Here is a 20,051-nt window from a genome sequence, read left to right on the forward strand (position 1 = left end):
CGTTTTGGGCATAAGCCCTTCTTCAGGAATCATGCCCGAAATGTCGATTCTCCTTCTCCTTTGCTGCCTGACCTGCTGCGCTTTTCCAGCAACACATTTTTGAGCTGTGATCTCCAGCATCTGCAGTCCTCACTTTCTCCATCTCTGACTCTATATATGGATTCAGATGGCTTCATGACTAAGACCCTTCATTTTGACAATTTTCAGGTATCCATTCAGCAACTTCTTTTCTCCAATTGTGGCCACTTGCTAGGTTTACCTCTGTTAGCACATTTTCATTTATCATTGCCTAAAGTTGGTTCAATATCTTTCTCCAGTCTCAAAGTTTCTCTGAGAAACCATTCTCTTGTTGCAAATTATTTCTCTTCTTCACAACTTCAATAACTTTCAGTTTAAACTCTGCTGTATTTTTTCTTCTGAGGGTGTTTTTACACAAAATAATGAAATTTCAAAACCTCAACTAGGTATATGACGGTGTACTCCATGAAGTTGGTTGGCATTTGATTCTTTTGTACCGTGTTGGTGTGATTTGTACATAGCATGGAAAACAAAATTCCTCATCATAACAAATGTTTGATCTGTTAGCTGTGAAGAATTTTACAAGATATATGGTCTATTCCAGATTTTGTAGCCAGAAATAGGGGGTCAACATTTACATCGACTTTACTTGTGAATATATGGTATGTCCAAGTTTCTTTTATGCTGGACACTGATTTGTGTGGGTGGGATCCATTTTATTGCTTATTTTGAGTAGCTGAGCATGCGTAGTAACTCAAACACATGCAGGTATACCTGGATTGCACATCTTAGAGGGGATATTGCAAGTTATTAAACATGGATCTCCAATGAAGCAACCCGAATATGAAGTCTTCTGCAAGGTTCTGATTCCTCATAGAATCGTAGATTAGGTACAGCACTTGCCCAGCTCTGTAGATAGCAACTTGACTAGTTCCAACCCACCTTCATGACATAGCAATATTTCTCACTTCTGGAAGTTGTCCAAAGCCCATTTTGAATTTTAATTGAATCTGTCTTTTCATTCTGTAAGATGGTTCATTTTAGATTCTAACCACTGATATTTGTTTTCTTGGCAAAACAACTTTTCTTCAAATCAGTTGTGTTGTCATTCAATTTTAAAATCAGCTACTGAAGAAGTTAGTTAATATTTAACATCGTACGTGAAAAAATTAAAATTTGCAATGTTCAGTGTTAACATAGTTAAACTTACCGGCTCGGCTAGTCAGTTTGCTGTTTAGTTTGGTTGATATGTATATTAAGACAGTCAGTCTTTGCAGATTTTGTATTGAGCAAATACAATTTGTAATTTAAGATTTTTCTTTGTTTAGATTGCTGAGAATTTGGTGCTTGAATTTACAAAGGCCAATATATGTTGCTCCTCTGACCAATGGGCTCTGTTGTACATTCTCTCCACATGGTAGTGTGTTGGCTACAGGGTAAGGATGCTTTCAGGTTCAGTATTGAGCTATGAGTTTAATTGTCGCTCTGCTTGACTTTTAGTGAATATGCTTAAGCAGTAAGTTGAGTTGTTATATAACCAGAATGGTGTAGGGGATTCCCAATGATGTGTTTCAGATCTCTGCTGACCTGTTGGGAGGTACAGATGTGACTTTTCATACTATCTATTTTTAAATGTTGTTTTCATGGGATGGTAATTATGCTGGCTAAACCAACATTTATTGCCCATTTCTAACTGCCTTTGCAGCCGGTTTAGAGGAATCATCTCCAACAGTAGTGCTCCATTTTGGCACTGAATACTTCAGAAAATTGACTTGCTGAAAATTCTCTCCACAAGGTTAAGTATTATAGGTATACAGACTAGTTTTAAAAATTTAAGTCTTTTCTCCACCCTATACCAATGTTGTTCCAGGACAAGAGATGGTCATGTTACATTCTGGACCGTATCTAAGGTGCTGCCAACTCTGCAACACATTTGCCGCAATGCTGTGCGCCACATGATGACCACCCACCAAGTTATGCTGTTGTCAGTTCCAAAGAAGATTAAACAGTTCTTGATTTATAAGTTCTAGCTCACACTTGCAGAGGTAAAGTAACAGGATCAATGGGAACCCTTACCTTAAAAGTAATAGATAATGAATAATATTTTTACCAAGATTTATTTAAATGAATATTGTATTTGATTTTTAAAAATGTACATCTAGTTTCCAAAAATAATTGTCACAAAAAAGAGCCTTTTTCCATTATAAAACTTATTACATTCAATGTCAAAAAAGCCCTCCTCTATCAGATCAATCTTTTGCACACTATTGGAACTTTCCACAGAAGTTATGTCACTGATCAAAAGTATAATATTTGTTCTAAATGTGGAGATCTACTGCCTTCAGAAAGATGTAGACCAGATTGAAGGTTAAGAATGTTATTTATGAAACTAAGTATTTCAAGATGCAAGCCCCACAAGTATAGTATCTTTTTTGATCTCCAGTTTAGTTTGTAAATTTATGGCTTAAAATTGCACAAAGATGGATAATCATTATTGATCTATCTATCTGCACGGTTTCATAAGTGTTCCTTTAAAATTTTTATCCTCAGATTTATGGATTTAATTATTTAAATTTAATTTAGTCTGGGGAAAATGTTTAAAAACTTGCCTTTTTTAAAAAAAAATAGTTTGGTACCTTATGACTAACTAGAATATTTCAGATTCATCTTTTAATTATTTTGATTGGAATCTCTTGTTGCTGAATGTAGCCATTCTTCATTTTTAAAATATTTCTTGTGTTTGATCACTGTTCTATCCTTTGTAGTTTTAACATCTTTATGCTAGAATTGAAAACTTACAGGCCAGATGTAGATCTTTGTGGCCCAAATGTAACCTTTGATCTCACCTTGCCTTCTAACAAGGTACTTGTGTATGTTTTTCTGCATGCACTAGCTTTAATTCCTGCTAGTGTAGAACTACAAGTGACAGATTTTCATAAAAGATGCAGGAAAGAAACAAAGGTTGACCAAATACACATGATAAAGAAAACTGGCAAAAGATGCAAGATTAATGCTGGAGAATCAACATTTGAGCAATCGTACTAAATTGATGGGTCTGTGTGGATTTTTGTCTCAAAAGTATGAAAGTTAGTTATCAGTTGTAGATTTCCTATGGAATGCGATTTCTTTTAACGTGGTGTTGTTACACATTTTGGATTAATCACATGCAACTATTTAACTCCACAAAATTAGTCTTGTCACTGTACTAAGATGTTTTGTACCTCCTAAACTGATTTAATCAGTGCAAACTGGAGAAGGCTTGATACAAAACATTTATACAATACAGTTGTTTATTTCATTGTATTTAAAGAATAGAATATATTTTCAGTATTTATTTTTGTCTGATTTTTAGAAATAAAATTTAACTTTTTAAAGTTGTTTTAATGCATGTCTGCATATGTTAAGACATTGTCAAATTCTTCAGTTGGCAGTGTACATGAAGTGAAAATGGGGAATCTTTGCTCAGACCATTCTTTTCCTCCCCAGGTTACAAAAAAAAAAATCATTTAATGTGATTAACTTTTTCACTCCATTTTACCACCACTCACCCCTAAACCCACAATTTCCTGGTTGATCAAGTACCTATTCAACTCTGGATTGACCATATTCAATGGCCCAGCCCCCTGCTCTCTGGAACAGAATTCTAAAGATAAACAACCCTCTGAAGAAATTCCTTCCCCATCTCAGTCGAAATGACACCTCCACTTTCTTTTAAATTGTGCCTTCAGTTCTAGGATTTTCCCTAGATAAGAGCATTTTCCTCAACGCTTACCTCAAAGCCCCCTCAATGTTCTGTTTCTGAAGGATCACTACTTGTTCTTAATGCTAAAGTGTAGGATTAAACCAACTCAACCTTTCTGGAGATAATCAGTCTGAGTGAACCTCCTTTGAACTTGCATTATAAATGTGTGTCGCCTTAAGTAGAGACCAAATTTGTATAAACACTCCAGATGGGAAGGCACCAATAGCCTGTACAGTTGTAAAATAACTTCCCTACTTTTATACCCTATCCTCATTGCAATAAAGGCCAATTTTCATTTGTCTTTCTGATTACTTACTGCAATAATAATTTTGATTCATGTTATCCACATTGAGAAAACTGATTTTTCTATTCTTCCTGACAATGGAAAGCTTCATATCTCCCATATGTGTCACTTTTTACAGACTTTGTCCTCTTCACAACTTGCTTTAACAACTAAAGTTTACATCTTGCTTTGTCTTTTATTTGCAATCCCAGCCTCAAGTTGACTAAGTGTGCAACAAAACCTAATTGAGAACATCAAATTGAGTTTACCAAGCTTATACACTTCTCCTAGATGTGAAATCGGGCCTGTGTGTCCCTGGCAGACAGAAAAGCTAGTTTCCAAGTTCATTGTCTCAACATATCCTCATGTTGTCACAGAACAAGGTCATAACTCAGGACTCCTGGCAGATGCTAAGTTTATTAGTGTATCACTATTAATCCAATGACCTCTGTTGGTTTTGCCATTTTCATTGATGGATGTATGGTCAACTGGCCAGTAGTTTATCACCTGGTTGTTCATACTTCCATTACAAATATACCAGCATGCAAGATATTAATATAATATCTATTGAAACTGACAACTGCAATAGAGTTGCTAGCCTTGACCTCCAGAAGGTGTTTGTTTGGAAGAGCACCGGAACAGGCAAGGAGAAATTGATTAGCACAATTTGGCCAAGAGGAGGATCTAGAGAAATCATCAGTGTCCCACTGTAGTAAATGTGGACAAGAGACTGCCATGCCAAAGTGGGGTTCCTGAGCCCCACACAGAAGTAGCTTACATTGTTTGCTAACAAAGTTGACCACAACAAGACAAAAGCTGCCACCAAGTCCAATTGATACATCACTGCACAAACTTGGACTTGAGCAAGGAGTAGTTCTTAAGTAGTTACAATGTTTGGAACTTAAAGGATTTGTAACTACAAATCCTTTATAACAAACTTGCTTTCTCAGCTGAAATTTATAACCGGTCAAGTTCAAGGAACTATTGTTTATTCCACAAATAACATTGAGCCTGTCAGTTGAAAGACTGCCTCTTTGACTCTGGGGGGAACGTTCTTGGTTGGACTTATTGCCAATTCTATGATGATGAAGGAGTTACAAGGTTAAACACTTGATAGAATGTTTATTTAATCCTAGCCCAGTTTTTAGACCTGGACAGCATTATTTAGCTTTTGTCCAGTGTGAAGTTTTATTTGTTAAACTCTTTGAAAGAATAACAGCAAAACCTGATTTTAAAGATGCAATAAATGTTACTAATTTGTCTGCAGGTATTAACTAACAGCTAGCAAATAACTCCAGCCACTTTGACTTGTCTGCAACTCCTGACTTTATTGCCATCTTCCATATTTTAAAAACCTTTAACGCTCTTGACTTATGACACTATCGTTTTTGCTCAGTAATGACTTTTATATTCAGTCTCAAAACTGCAAATCCCTATATTAGAAAATTATCTGGTTGTTCTAATGCATTAAATAAACTAAGTTCCAATTCTAGGCATGCAGCCTTAGTAGTTTGAGTCTTGAGATTTGCTGCTACATTCAAGATCAGTAAGTTATTCAACTCAATGCAATCCCATTAGAAGCTAATTTAGATTTGAACAGTGTTTTAGTTCTACTGAAATTTCCTCCTATAAAATCATCTGCAGTTTTACAGTAGAGGAAAATATTTGTATGTTGGACTGTTGAGGAAATAACTTTAATACTGTAACATTCCTTGATGGGTAGATGAATAGGAAGGAGTTAGAGGGATATGGGACTAGATTAGGTTAGGATATCCGGTCAGCATGGACGAGTTAGACAGAGGGGTCTGTTTCCATGCTATACATCTCTAACACTAACTTAGCTGTCATTATATGTATATTTCCCATTACTTAAATTCCCTAAAGTGTCCAGTAGGTGGCACCTGATTAATATGTAAAACCCAGTGTGGAAATAGAATCCCTGTATTTTTAGATTAGATTAGATTCCCTACAATGTGGAAACAGGCCATTTGGCCCAACAAATCCACACAGACCCTCCCAACCCTCACCCATTTCCCTCTGACTAATGCACCTAACACTATGGGCAATTTAGCACAGCCAATTCACGTGGCCTGCACATCTTTGATTGTGAGAGGAAACTGGAGCACCCGCAGAAAACCCACTTGGACACTGGGAGAATGTACAAACTCCACACACAGTCACCCAAGGCTGGAATTGAACCCGGGTGCCTGGTGCTGTGAGGCAGCAGTGCTAACCACTGTTTTTTTCCCCTAGAACTTCTTTTTCAACATTTGCCTTAAATGAAATATAAACAAGAGACCTAGTGGAGAAAGCATCAAGCTGAAACATAATCCGGTATTATAGAAACCTTCCACTTTTTTTAAAAAAAATCAACTATGACCTGGTTTGGGAAATCACCTTAATTGTGGATCAATTTTAAAAATGATTTTTTGCTGGAAATGACTGCTCCCAATGAACATGCATGTAAGTTGTTTCTGTATTATTCTCTATATTCACCACCTTGCTTACAATTTTATTTGTATTGTAAAAGTCCACTGAATAACTTTGGACAAAACCTGTTTCCAGAAGACAACTTTGAAATATTTTAATAGGATCAAGTCATTAATTTTTAATATACAAAATTATAAACTCATTCAGCTTCAGCAACAACCATATCACGGGCAACTTGAAATGCAGCAATAAGTGAACTCAGTTGAATTTTCTCATTTGTTCCTGAAGCCAGCCTGTACCTGTTAAAGTAAATTTTAAGTCATCCACTGTTTTTTTTCTACATTCCCTCTCTCCACTTGCCGCCGCCTCTTCCTCATTCCCCTTCCCCACCATCCATCCGTCCTCCATGACTAATATCCCAGAAGAAAATTCTGAAGTAATACTTACTCGATATCAGCCATCTTGATCAATAAATGAATTCGAACCGAAGGTGGCAAATCGACTGAAAAAGTACCATACATATAAACATGAGAAGCTTTGATACAATGAAGCTAGCAATTCCACTGTCTGGTATCATGCACTTCCTAGTGGTCAATTTTACATATTCCAAACAAAGCAGGTCATTATTTGATTCTGTTGCTGAATAAGTTTGAATCTAACAGGAGATAGAGGTGGAGATACTCACTTGATTCTTAATTCCTGAGGTGATTTTATAAACTAATACTGTTGCTTTATCACAGCAGGAATGAAACTATATGCATTCACTATAAACACAATCGAACACAAATTTCCTAGATTAGCTAAAAACATTCCAATATGTTAAACAAAAGCAGCAGCAACTTAGTTAGTAATTGAGAGACCAAGATCAATAACCTAAAGACATGAGTTGAAAGCTGGAGAACTTGAAATCTGCTAACTAAATCAACTTGTTGTTAAATAGCTAGTAACAGTAATGATGAACAAGTGAACCAGCTTGTTAAAAAGCCCATCTGGTTCACTAATATTCTTTAGGATAGAGTATCTTCCATCCTTACCCAGTTTGATGTACATGTAACTCCAGACTTGCAGCATTCCAACGGACTCTTAAATAACCTAAAAAGGTACTTATTTAACAGAGTAGTTAAAAGCAACTTCTTTGCTTGCCCCTCTTCTGCAGTTATGTCAGACCCTGGGTGTCTCTGGAGAAGGAGTACATGGTGTCCACCAACACCCTTGAGCTGTTCAGGGAGAGGTGGGTGCTGCAGGGAGTGGAGTGTATCATTTCCCCCTCCAACTCTATTTTGATTTAATCCCTACCCTCCCCTTCACTATTTGATCATGTAGCATTGCCCTTTGATGGGACGGGCACTACTTGGAACACCCAAGTGGCCAGTGACATTTCTGTCTGGTAGTGGAAGTTGAATAAAAATTTGTACACCTTGTCTTTCACTGTCTCACACCTGCACGCGCACACAATTTGGGTGCTGGGGAAAAATAAAAAGGAAAAAAAAACAGGAATGGCAGAAAAAAAAATAAACAGGAGTGTCAGGGGTTCTGTTCACTCAGAGGGGCTTTGAAGGAGCTGGACCAGTTTTAAAAAAAAAAGCAATTTCTGATGGGAAACTAATGCTAGTCTTGCCACCCCAAATCTGGCACGTAAAACCTGACACTAGGATATTTAAATATAGAAGAGACATCCTGGGCCCCCCTCAAAGTCAAGAGAAATTAGGAGTGTTAACCAAAGCCTTTGTCAAGGGAGAGCATTAAGCAGGAATAACATTTTGGGCAGGATATTCTAAGGGGACAACTATCAATTTGAGGAGAGGGAAGAGGCAGCAGCAGGAAGGGTGCAAAGGCAGGAGAACATGACACTTCTAATTCACACATGGAATAATACCAACTTTTAGGATTTGGAAACAATTACAAAGTCAGGTTACAATTAAGCGTGTAAATCTGTCTGCTTTCTGTACTGAATCCAATTGTGAGGTTTCTATTACATACAATTTAATTTGTTGTAGACTATATTTTGAGGTGTAACACCACATATTCTTGAAGCAAATGAAAACCTGACACAGAGTGAGAGTCATAGAGAAATACAGCACGGAAACAGACACAGCAGTCCAACTATCCACGCCAACCAAATATCCCAACCCAATCTAGTCCCACCTGCCAGCACGCAGCTCATATCCCTCCAAACCCTTCCTAGTCATATACTATTCCAGATGCCTTTGGAATGTTGCAATTGTACTAACCTCCACCATTTCCTCTGGCAGCTCATTGAAAAAGTTGCCCCTTAGGTCTCTTTTATATCTTTCCCCTCTCACCCCAAACCTATGCCCTCTTGTTCTGGATTTCCCCAACCCAGGGAAAAGACTTCATGAATAAAATCACGAGGGGCATGGATAGGATAAATAAAGTTGTACAGCATGGAAACAGACCCCTCTGTCCAACTTGTCCATGCTGACCAGATATCCTAACCTAATCTAGTTCCATATCCCTCTTAAACCCTTCCTATTCACGTACCCATCCAGATACCTTTTAAATGTTGCAATTATACCAATCTCCACCACTTCCTCAGGCAGCTTATTCCACACTCGCACCACCCTCTGAAATAGTTGCCCTCTAGTTCTGGACTCCCCCACCCCAGGGAATCGATTTGTCTATTTACCCTATCCATGCCTGTCATGATTTTATAAACCTCTATAAAGGTCACCCCTCAGCCTCCAATACTCCAGGAAAAAAAGAGGCCCAGCTTATTCAGCCTCTCCCTGTAGCTCAAATCCTCCAACCCTGGCAATATCCTTGTAAAATCTTTTTGGACCCTTTCAAGTTTCACAACATCCTTCCGAGAGGAGGGATAAGTGCAACTACAAAATCTACTAAAAGGTATGTCTTACTGTTTAGTTACATAACAGATACTTTAATAACTTTAGATTTATTCTCAAAAGCAGCCAAACAGCTCCTCCTACCAGAAAACGTTGTTATGGAAATTGCAACAGTCTCCAAGGAGATTGAACAAGAAAACATCCAGCGTCACCCAGCAGATGGTGTCGGTTGCAAGACCTGGTCTTTAATGAGTATTCGAATGAACACAGCTGTAATAATGCTATCAACTACACTGTTTACAGAATGGACCCTGGAGATTGCCACAAATATCTCCATAGTAATGGAGAGCAACACCCAGTTTACACGACAGACTAAATTATACCTGCTTTGACTGAACATATTTGAAAATAAATTTTGAGAATTAGGTCTGTAAACAGTTTTTTTTTAAAAGGTGTGTCTTAATGCTTTTGCATAACTTAAGTTCTATTCACCTTACTGATTGTTTTTGAAAAGATTAATGACACCCTTCAGGATGTTCTGTATTCGGTTTCCTTGGTTCAAAGAACATGACAGTTTTTTTTTGGAATTAGTTATTATAAAACCAGGGCTGTTGAGCAAAACAAGGTCCAAACTGAGGCTAATTGTTCTGAACAGAAGGGATCAGAAATTCTGGGCCTAACAGCAGTGAATGCTGCAAGTTCACTGACATTAAGAGTTGCAAAGGCACCAGAAATTATGGTGAGGCTGAAATCCCGAACATCCTGTTTGCCAGAAATGGCTCTATGGAAGCCCTTGGCCCATACTTCTCCCAGAACCCAGCGTATAAATTTAGGCTGTTTGGCATCTTTATTTATTGGCACTGTTCTTGCTATGAGTGCAGCCATTTATATCAAGGGGAAGCATCAAAGCATTTGAGAAATCCCATACCCTGACATTGCTTCACCACCACCCTTCCCAGCATGTCCATCACTGCCAAATCCCCTCTGTTCCTGGTTCTTTTAAAAACCAATCCCATCCCTTTTACTACCCTGCATTTCCTGTTCTCCAAACACCCTCTCCCACAGCTAGCTCTGACATTCCCACCCCTACATTCTCATTCCCCTGGACGAATGAAAGTAAAGATGTGAACAGTGGTGTGAGACAGCTTGAACAGTGTCATTTGCGACAAGCATAGATAAATTTGTAGTGGGCACTGACCTGACATCAAAAACAGTTACATTTAAGTACATTTAAAACCGTAAACATCACTGAGTGGAAGGCAGACCTCAAGGCTGCATATCTTCAGTGCATTGCCATCAGACCACCCAACTTGTCTAACCTATGGATTCAAGCTAGAGTCAAAACAGCAATGTCCATTGTAAAATGCTAATGGAGCAGTTTTGAACAGGGATAGTGGTTTATGCTTCTTCTCCACTGCTTGCCAGAATCTCTGTGCCAACATGATGAAAATACCACCAAAGGAATTTCAACACTCATAGCTGGACAGCAGTGGTAACATGGCAATGGAGGTCCTTGCTAATGCTCTAAGTTTCAAATGACAGAGTTCAAATTTGCTCAATAAATATGATAAGGTATCTCCAGTGGTGCCAAAAAAACTTCAGGTTCAGGAATGTTCTTTGGAGAGGGAAATCTATCCCCACCCTGTCTGACCTACAATGGACTCCTAACCACAGAGCAATCCACTCAAGGGTATTCAAGGATAGGTATCAACTACCACATCGCATGAAAGAATAAAAGTAAAATAATCTGCTCATTGGCTACAATTGATGATAGTCAGATTCTGCAACACTAAATACTTCACTTAATTAAAAGATAGAGCCTGCAAAAATATCCTTACAGTGATTACTGCAGAAGCACCTTAGGGATACAGCATCTAATGATTTTGAATTTCCTGTGGAAATGAAACAGCACCTATCTCCCAGGAAAAGGCACTTAACTACAGAATTGAGATGGAGTGTCCACGATTGGTACTGAGAATATTAGTCCTAAAGGAGTAACGTTTCCACTAACATTAAGAAAAACACACATATTTATAACAAAATTGAAGAAGTTGGCACTTTTTCTTAAATCAGCTTTAAATGAGCTCAACATAAATCTTTTAAAAAGGATGATGTTTGGGAAAATTCCAGCGCATTGATTTCCATGATTATTACATATTCACATTTTCTAATTTCTGGTTGTAATGATTTGATTTGTGTTCTGCAACTTATACAAGATCATGATGGAGAAAATTACTGTTTCCAAGCTATTGGATTTCCCTATAAATGCTTCATGCAAGCTTGGAGTTGCATACACCAATATGGGAAACCACCTGGCTTTCCACTCATTTAAATTAACAGGAAATGAGACAAGCTCCCTCACTGGTGTGCACTTCTTCACTTCTGTAATCAGGCAACCCAACAGCCCCAGGTATAGGAACAACAAATTCTATCCTCTCTAGCTTTTTTTCCAAAAAGAAAGCTTCAGCAATGTTATAACACACTTCTGAAGTAGGAGAGACCTGAACCCAAACCTTCCAGTTCAGAGATAGGGGCAATACCACTATGCCTCTTCCACTTTCATTTTACAGATATTTTCTAATCAAAGTATTCAGAGATGCTATGACACACCTTTGGAAAAGTGTGGGTTAAGCCCAGGCCGCATAGTTCAGGAGGTAGGGACACTTCCACTGGAACACTAAAGCCGATTACTTTTTCAATGTGTCTAGAAGTAATCATCAAACAGTGGGATCCACTAACAACATTTAGAAGCTGAACAAATAGGTATTTCCTAATCACTCAGATGACAGGACACAGCTCTAGAGCAGGTGGGACTTGAAACTGGGCTTCCTAGCTCAGAGGCAGAGGCACTACCACTACACCATGACAGCCCTCATCACAAGAGCCTTCTAAAAATTCAACATCATAGATATTTTCTAAATCAACCTGTTCACCGACATTATTCACATGTTTGGAGCAGGTAGGACAAGAACATAGGTCTCCTGGCTCACAAGAAGGGACAATATCACGATGCCACAACTGACCTAATTATTCAAGTCTGGCACACATGCCAGAAACATTAGCCAGTATAATAACTGAACCCATGACCTTGGATTATTAGCAACACGCTCTAACCATCCGGACTAACCACCCAACCTTATGGCAAAGAAAGAGGCCACTTGTTCCATCTGGTCAGTGTCATTGAATCACAGACCTTTAGTTCTTCAGTCTCATGCTCTTTTAACTGAGCTGTTGTAGCTATTTAAGAATAGACAGAGAAAATCAGATATTGTTTCTTCTGGTACAATGAATGAAATGAGATATTTTCTAATTAAACTATTCAAAAGATACTATTACCCAGCTCTGCAGCAGATGTGACTTGAACATGGGCCTCATGATTCAGGAGTAGGGACACTATCTCTGCACCACTATCTCTGCACTCTTGTTTTATATGTCATACACAATCAGCATATACATGCATTACACACCTAATACCAAAAGGTATGGGCTGAATCAATTGATGTTTGCAGGGGAATAGATTTGGATTAAAATCCAATTGACTAGGAGAAAAACAAAATCATCGAAGGTTCTCAAATCCAACTCAATTTGCTGAGAAAAAAAAAGTCTCAGGAAAGGAAGAAATGGAAAAACGTAAATGGTCTGACATGCAACTTCTATGGAGTTTTCCGCAAAGCTAAGACTGATACTGTTCTGTGTTTTGTGGTTGACATAGAAACGTGAGAACTTTAGTATCTTACGGTATCAATTTAAATTTGAAGTTGCCTTTGCACATTTTTACAATCAGGATACTTGGAAAATTAACTTGACTTACAAAATTACAATTTCAATCTACAGGCAGTTCTATTGCTTATAGCAACAATCTGCATTCACAAAGTATCTTTCATGGCTTCACAAAAGTTTACAATCAAATGATTACTTATTGAAATTGTCACCATTGCTATTCAGGCAATTGTGATAAATGATTTTGTGCCACTGAGGGCAAATGAGATAAGTAATAAATAATCTGTTTCAGTAATGTTGGTCAGAACTACTACAGTACTTTCCTGCTGAAATTACTAGAATAACCAAGAGAACACCAGTTCAAATCCCAGCATTGCAATTTAGAAATTCTAAATTCAGTTCTAGTTAAAAAAGTGGACAAAATAATACAGGCCATGAATCTTAAAAACTCAACTGACTTACTAATGTCTTTTTTGGGAGAGAAACCTATCATTCTTACATTGTTTACATGAAATCTTTAATTACCTTCCTAACTGATCTCACATGCTACTAAGTTATGCTCAACATTAGTGAAAATATCAGCCTTAGCAACACCACCCAGGACAAAGCGGCCTACTTGACTGTTCATGGATGTGGTGCCATTCACTCTTTCCACCAATAACATTCATTCGCAGCAGTGCATACCATCTACAAGATGCAATACAGAAATCCACCAAGGCTTGTCACACAGCACCTTCCAAACCTATGATCACTACAATCTAGAAGGACCAAGAGCAGTAGATGCATGGAAACATCACCAGCTGCAAAAGTCACCCCCTCCAAAGCCAGTCACCATCCTGACATTAAAATAGTCCTTTCTTTGGTGTCACTGGTCAAAACCTTGAAACTCACTCCCTAACAGTATTGTTGAGAATAGGTTCAATTAGATTCCCTACAGTATTGGAAACAGGCCATTCAGCCCAACAAGTCCACACCGACCCTCTGAAGAGTAACCCACCCAGACCTATTCCCATATCCTATATTTACCCTGACTAACACTATGGGCAATTTATCATAGCCAATTTACCTGACCTGCACATCTTTGGATTGTGGGAGGAAACTGGAACATCCAGAGGAAACTCACGGGGAGAATGTGCAATACCGGCAACATTCCAAAGAAGCAGCTAGGGATGAGCGATAAATGCTGGCCCAGCCAATGAGACTCACGTCCTACAAACAAACATCGCTTTTTAAAGTCCAAGCATAAAACAAAAAGGCACAAGGAAAGCTTCCTGCAGTACTTTCTTTTATGTATTCAACCTCCTTCTGAAATTGGACACAAGATTTCTGTTTATCACATTATACAAAATATGAAACACTGGTCCAAATCTGGAAACTGAACTGAAACTATAACCAGTATTGTGTGCTTAATTCTTGCAATATAACCCTACACTCAAGGGCTGACAATGCTACTTGCTGAGCCAAGGTAACAATATACACAATTTTACTCTAACATCACAAATTGGAAATAATCAGAATGTTTTCAGGAACTTAAGACAGTTAAAAGAGTCACAAACAGGCAGATATATCAAAGCTTTCCTATGAATTCAGCAAAAATATTAACTTCTCATTTATGGCTGGTAAATCACTTGTCTCCACACTGTGCAGCTGTGAGACAACTAAGTGGAATGAAAAGGATAAGTCAAATGTCACATTGTCTTCATTAGAATTTCACTTCAACCTTTTCTTACATGGCACAAGAAGTGAAATTATTCCTAATCTAAAAGTGACTACCCAAGAAGAAACACTTTAAACCATTAAATTAGAAAGAAAGTGTGTTCAGGACTGCTCTCCAAACCAAAAATATAGAAAACTCTCGCTCATAAAGGCAACACAATAGACAGATTCTTGACAGTTGTTTAAAATTATCAACTGTAAATATTTGAAGAAACAAATACAAATAAAACTGCAATATGCCACAAAGCAAATAATTCCCTTTAATTAGATCCAAACCTCTTACCTCTGTGCACAAAAGTGTGGATCTCGGTCAGAATATCATGCAGGGCTAAACCTTTTAATGTCTTTAATTCCATGATATCTGAAAGAAAGCTGAGGAATTTCAAAAGCACCATCTTGACTTAAACTGAATATCCTAGCAACTCACTCAAAACAAACAGTAGTGCCAAACCTTTGGAACTTCCACTTGAAGTAGAAATAAAATCACCACACAACATAGTAATTAGAAACTTTCAAGATTAGAGTGGAGCTCAAAAAGCACAGTAGGTCAGGCAGCATCACAGGAGCAGGAATAATCGATGTTTCAGGCAAAAGACCTTCATCAGAATGAGGCCTTGACTCTAATCTCCAGTATCTGTAGTATTCACCTTCGCCCATTAGAAACTTTCAGTCTGGACTAATCAGATTTTTTCAACCACCCAATGTTTTGGGCAGGTTTTGAGATGACACTGTACAATACATGTTTAACATAATAAAACAAAGCATGGAAGTTCACCGAAGAACTACAAACTAAAATATGTCACAAAGGCACACAAAGAGATGTGAAGACAGATAACCAAAAGCTCAGTCAAAGAGGTAGGGTTTAAGGTCTCGGAAGAAAAATGAAGTAAAGAGGTGAAAAGACAGAATTTGAGAACTTCAGGCCTTAGTAGTTAATAGCAGAGTCATCAATGGTGAAGCAAATAAGATTGGGGATGGTAAACCAGGATTAGAGCTCAGGTATCTGAGAAGTTTGCAGGGGTCAGTAATAGGTGGTGGACTGGTTATGAAGGGATTTGAAAACTGGGATGGGAATTCTGAAATTGTGCACTTAGCCAGGAGCAAATATAGATCAAAGAGCATAGGAGTACAATAAGTGCAAGTTACAACTCAGGTCAGTAGAGTTTCGGGTGACCTTAGAGTTTACAGTATACAAGATCAGCATAGGGTGTGCTAGAATTGTCAACAAGTAACAAAGGAATGGATGAAGATTTTAGAATAGACTGAATGGTATTGCGGTCATGATATACTATATGGCCTACTCCTACTTCTATATTTTATACTTTATGTTTAATCAACCTGGTGAGATACAGCTGGGTATTGTTAGTTTATATATGGAAATTAATTATGTTTGGATAAGAAGCAGCATATAAATGATAAATAGGAGGGGACGGAGGAAAAGTCTTTGGGGGACAGCAGAAATAATGGCCTGGAATGAGAAAACAAGCAGTGATTCTCTAGCTAAGAAGTGCAGTCCCTCTCAAATGGATGAGGGAGACACGATGGAGAACTAAGAATTAGGAGCAGGAGTAAGAAATTCAGCCCTTTCAGCCTGTTCCACTATTTGATAAGATCATGGCTGATCCCATCTCAGCCTCAATACCATTTTTCTGCCCGCACGCCATAAACTTCAACCCATCGTTAATTAAAAATCAATCCGTATATCTCCTCCTTAAAATTTACTCAATATCCCACCATCTATCACACTCTGGGATAGTGAACTGCATAAAAGGAAAGTGCAGTCAGCCGAGTCAAAGGCTTCAGACATGATGAGGAGGAAAAGTTTATCTTTGTCACTGTCATATAGGCAAGAACAATTTTGCTAACTGTCGCATGCCCAGAAATCAATGGAGGGATTCACGTATGAAATTCCATGAAAGATGGGCACAGATGCAGGAGGTTACACATTCAAGGACTTGAGAGAAAAGGCTTGATATAGGGGTAGTTTAGTCTGATGAAGGGGTCAGGTACTGGCACTTTGAGAAAGACAATGGCAGTTGATTTGAAGGAGAGCACAAAACCGAAGACAGGTTCATCAACAATATCAGGTCTGGAATTGGAAAGAAGAAGGGAATTTCAATGGTTGACAGTTTTAAAGTAACAGTGCAGATCTAGTGGAGAAAATGAACTTGAACAGAGCATGAAGGAAGACACAAGAGAAACTGGACAGGGAAACAAGTTCAGGGCTAGTTTGGAGTGGGGGTTGCTCAAAGGAAATTAGGTCCAATGGGCTTGGGAAGGAAGGAAAAGAAGTGATAGATGGTCTCAATCTTGGTGATAATAAATGCAGAGATAGTGTCTATTCATTTGTATTTTCATTTTGAATTAATGGCTAGGTTTTCATTGGGAACATTTAAAAAAATTAATTCATGGGTTGTTATGGTGGGATTCCAACCCACGTACCTAGAACATTAGCCTGAGGTTCTCGATTATGAGGTCAGTGGCAATACCATTACATCACTGCTTCCCTCAAACAACGCACAATTAGAGCCAAAGGTAATGAGGTTACATTTAAAATGCATGCTTGATTTTTTTTTCTTTTCCATTTGTTTATTAATTCTACCCCAATCAGGAGGTCAAAAAATTAATTGCAATCTCTCCTTGATCTTAAGCAATGCTGTTTATAGTCATCGTAGTTTCAATGACAATTAAAAGTCTTATGTTTTGATTCTGAATAGCTTTCCATATATATTAATAGTCCTAATAACCTTAGGATTTATTTTGAATACTGTTTGAATACTCAGTCACCAAAGTAGAAGTGCTTGTGATGAAGTAAGATTAGATATAACTGTAAATATATAACATTTTAACTAGCCGCAAGTAGAATGGACACAAAAGGATGTCAGGACAATGAAGGGGATATAGCATTGATTAACTGGGACACTATCTTGATTAAGGAAGTATAACAGAAAGATGAGAAATTGGGGATATTTTCCATAAGGAGAGGAGACTGAAGAGTGATTTAATAAAGACACAATCAGTTATATGAGACTAGGTAGATAAAAACTATTCACTGGTTGAGGGGTCAGGAATGAAAAGAAAGTGATGCAAAATTAAAAGAAAGATTTAGGACAGAGCACCGAAAATGTTATTTATTCATTTTTATTCACTGGGTTATTTTATTGTGGAATGCACTACTAGAATTGGTGATTCAATCAGAAACTATGGCTGGGATTTTCTCCGCCGAAGAGAAAGATTGAAAGAAGACAAATTATGAACTGGGTCAACATAGTCTTGGAAATAAAGTAAATTATTGACCTGCAAAATATTCATATATTCAAAATATTTGACAGTTGGGTAGGGGGAGGAGGTGGTCAAGGAGTTGTTTGTCATTTTGCACCTATTTGTGCAAGACGAAGGGTCTGTCCTGGCTTCCAACCAACTTTCCCAATCTTTCATGTTTCCTAATCCAAGAGCCACCAATCTGGCCACAGTTCCCCATCCCCAAAACGAAAATTGCTGGCATTGCCAGGCAGTGACTTCCTGCTCTTGATTCGTATTTCCAGTATAAAACTCCACAGCAACTATTCAGCTGTCTGATTGATATTCAATCCAGAGGGACAAATTCAGGCAGATTTCTCCCCAGTACACCTTCCTGGTTTGAAAGTGGAAAAATCTCTATGCATGTCAACGTTGAAGAATAAGTTAGATATGTGGCTGAAACGAAGTGTTGGAGGATATCAGAAAGGGAATGGTATGCTGGGCTTTGCTTATTTGCAGGAGAGAAACTAAAAAGGACCACTGGAGGTGAACGTTATGGTTCCATTTAATTTCATGAGTCAACTTTTAACCGAAACAAAATACGGTAAAATACCGTTGTATCAGTAAAAACATCAATTTTACATATAACCTCTTGTGGTTTCAATTCCAAAGGATACTCCTGTATGCAGTGGTGAAGTCTTTGTTTAACATCCAGTCAAGGATGTTTGCGATGTCTGATTTTAATGGATGACCAGTACAGGTGTACACTGTTTCCTCACTCACTTTATCATACGCCATATTTGTACTCTGTTTGATTCATTACATGATTCCATTAGTGTTAAACAAGGAAAGGTCAGCACTTCTAATTCTTACATAACACAAATAATTTGTTAGACAAATTACTGACCTGCAAAATATTCAAAGATCGACGCATATCACCATTAGAAAGTGACACAATGGCTTTCAGTCCATCTGGAGTTATGTTGACACTGTAATGACAGACTCAGAATAACTATCTCTATAAAATTCTCTTGTAAAGTTCTGTAAGTGATGCATTATGGTCAAAATGTATAATAAAGATTACAAGTGATGTAATGATTCTCGATTGTGCGAGGCATGTATTGTGGAATATTCTTAGTTAAAAAAGTTAAGCTTCTTTCATTCTGGAATCTTAATGTAAAAGCCATCCACACATTCTGCTACAGTCAGGTATAATTAATTTGTAGCCTTGTAACACCTTGGAGTAAGCCTGAGTAAAGTGAACAAAGACAGAATGAAGGGCTAATATGGAAAAAAAAATTCAAAATGATTCATGAAATTTGAAATTAAAAATGAAAGCATTCATCAGGTCAGGAAATCTCAGGGATAAAAACAGATTAACCACAGAAGCTATGTTTTGGGTGGAGAACTGGTTTAGAATGTTTTCTCTGGACAAATAATCCTCAACAACATCAAGAGGTAAAAAAGAGGGGAAGTCGAGCAGATTGGGGTTACACACCATTGCAGTTTAGAAGAATGGGAAATGATCTTAGTAAAATGTATAAAGATTCTGAGTAGGTTGATGAGGAAGATGCCAAGAGGACTTTGCCCCTCATAGGGGAGTCTTTGACGAGGGGGGACAGAGTTTAAAAATAGGGGTTTCCTACTTAAAATGTTTTTGAGAAGGTATTTCTTTTCTGATAGTCATCAGCCGTTGTAATTCATTACATCAGTGAGTAAGTGAGGCTGGGTCACTGCCTATATCCAAGTCAGTGTCAGGCAGATTTTTAATGCATAACTGTTAAAGGTTATGGGTGAAAGGCAGGAAAATGGAATTAACGCCATAATCGGATCAGCCATGATCTTTTGAATGGTGAAGCTCCAGACCCTACAAATTGTTGTTTTTTAAAGAAATATTTGGACAATCCATCACTAATAGGAGAACCAGGTTGACTATAATTTTCAGAGAAGCAATAAAAGAATTGAGCAAAGTTGCAGTATGAGTACAGTTTGTAGGTAAAAATAAAAGGGGAATCCAAGTGTCTTCCACAAGCACTTTAATGGCAAAGGAATTCTCAGATGAGCAATGGGACTGATTAAGGATCAAAATGATTTATTA

The 20,051-nt window shown here is 37.8% G+C and overlaps 2 protein-coding genes across 9 annotated transcripts in view; one reads left to right on the top strand and one right to left on the bottom strand.

Moving 5' to 3' along the window:
• Positions 1 to 9,702, top strand: part of wsb2 (WD repeat and SOCS box containing 2) — a 34,225-nt gene extending 24,523 nt beyond the window's left edge. The window contains exons 8-10 of one of the 6 annotated variants that reach the window (XM_043715865.1): positions 1,347 to 1,454; positions 1,889 to 2,063; positions 9,401 to 9,702. In XM_043715865.1, coding sequence (XP_043571800.1) covers positions 1,347 to 1,454; positions 1,889 to 2,048 — 268 coding nt within the window. In that variant the 3' untranslated portion in view covers positions 2,049 to 2,063; positions 9,401 to 9,702. Of the gene's footprint in view, positions 1 to 1,346; positions 1,455 to 1,888; positions 5,584 to 6,296; positions 6,507 to 9,400 lie in introns of those variants that run through there. The other 5 variants (XM_043715866.1, XM_043715868.1, XM_043715870.1 and 2 more) reach the window with 5 other exon arrangements.
• rfc5 (replication factor C (activator 1) 5) overlaps positions 1 to 20,051 on the bottom strand; it is a 56,345-nt gene that overhangs the window by 1,519 nt on the left and 34,775 nt on the right. For 2 of the 3 annotated variants that reach the window (XM_043715872.1, XM_043715874.1), the window contains 5 exons: positions 18,861 to 18,942; positions 18,631 to 18,760; positions 14,997 to 15,074; positions 6,921 to 6,975; positions 6,606 to 6,772 (listed from right to left, as the gene is read on the bottom strand). In XM_043715872.1, coding sequence (XP_043571807.1) covers positions 6,673 to 6,772; positions 6,921 to 6,975; positions 14,997 to 15,074; positions 18,631 to 18,760; positions 18,861 to 18,942 — 445 coding nt within the window. In that variant the 3' untranslated portion in view covers positions 6,606 to 6,672. Of the gene's footprint in view, positions 1 to 6,605; positions 6,773 to 6,920; positions 6,976 to 14,996; positions 15,075 to 18,630; positions 18,761 to 18,860; positions 18,943 to 20,051 lie in introns of those variants that run through there. The other variant, XM_043715873.1, reaches the window with a different exon arrangement.

This window comes from Chiloscyllium plagiosum, chromosome 25 (genome assembly GCF_004010195.1).
Source record: "Chiloscyllium plagiosum isolate BGI_BamShark_2017 chromosome 25, ASM401019v2, whole genome shotgun sequence".
NCBI classification, from domain to species: domain Eukaryota; kingdom Metazoa; phylum Chordata; class Chondrichthyes; order Orectolobiformes; family Hemiscylliidae; genus Chiloscyllium; species Chiloscyllium plagiosum.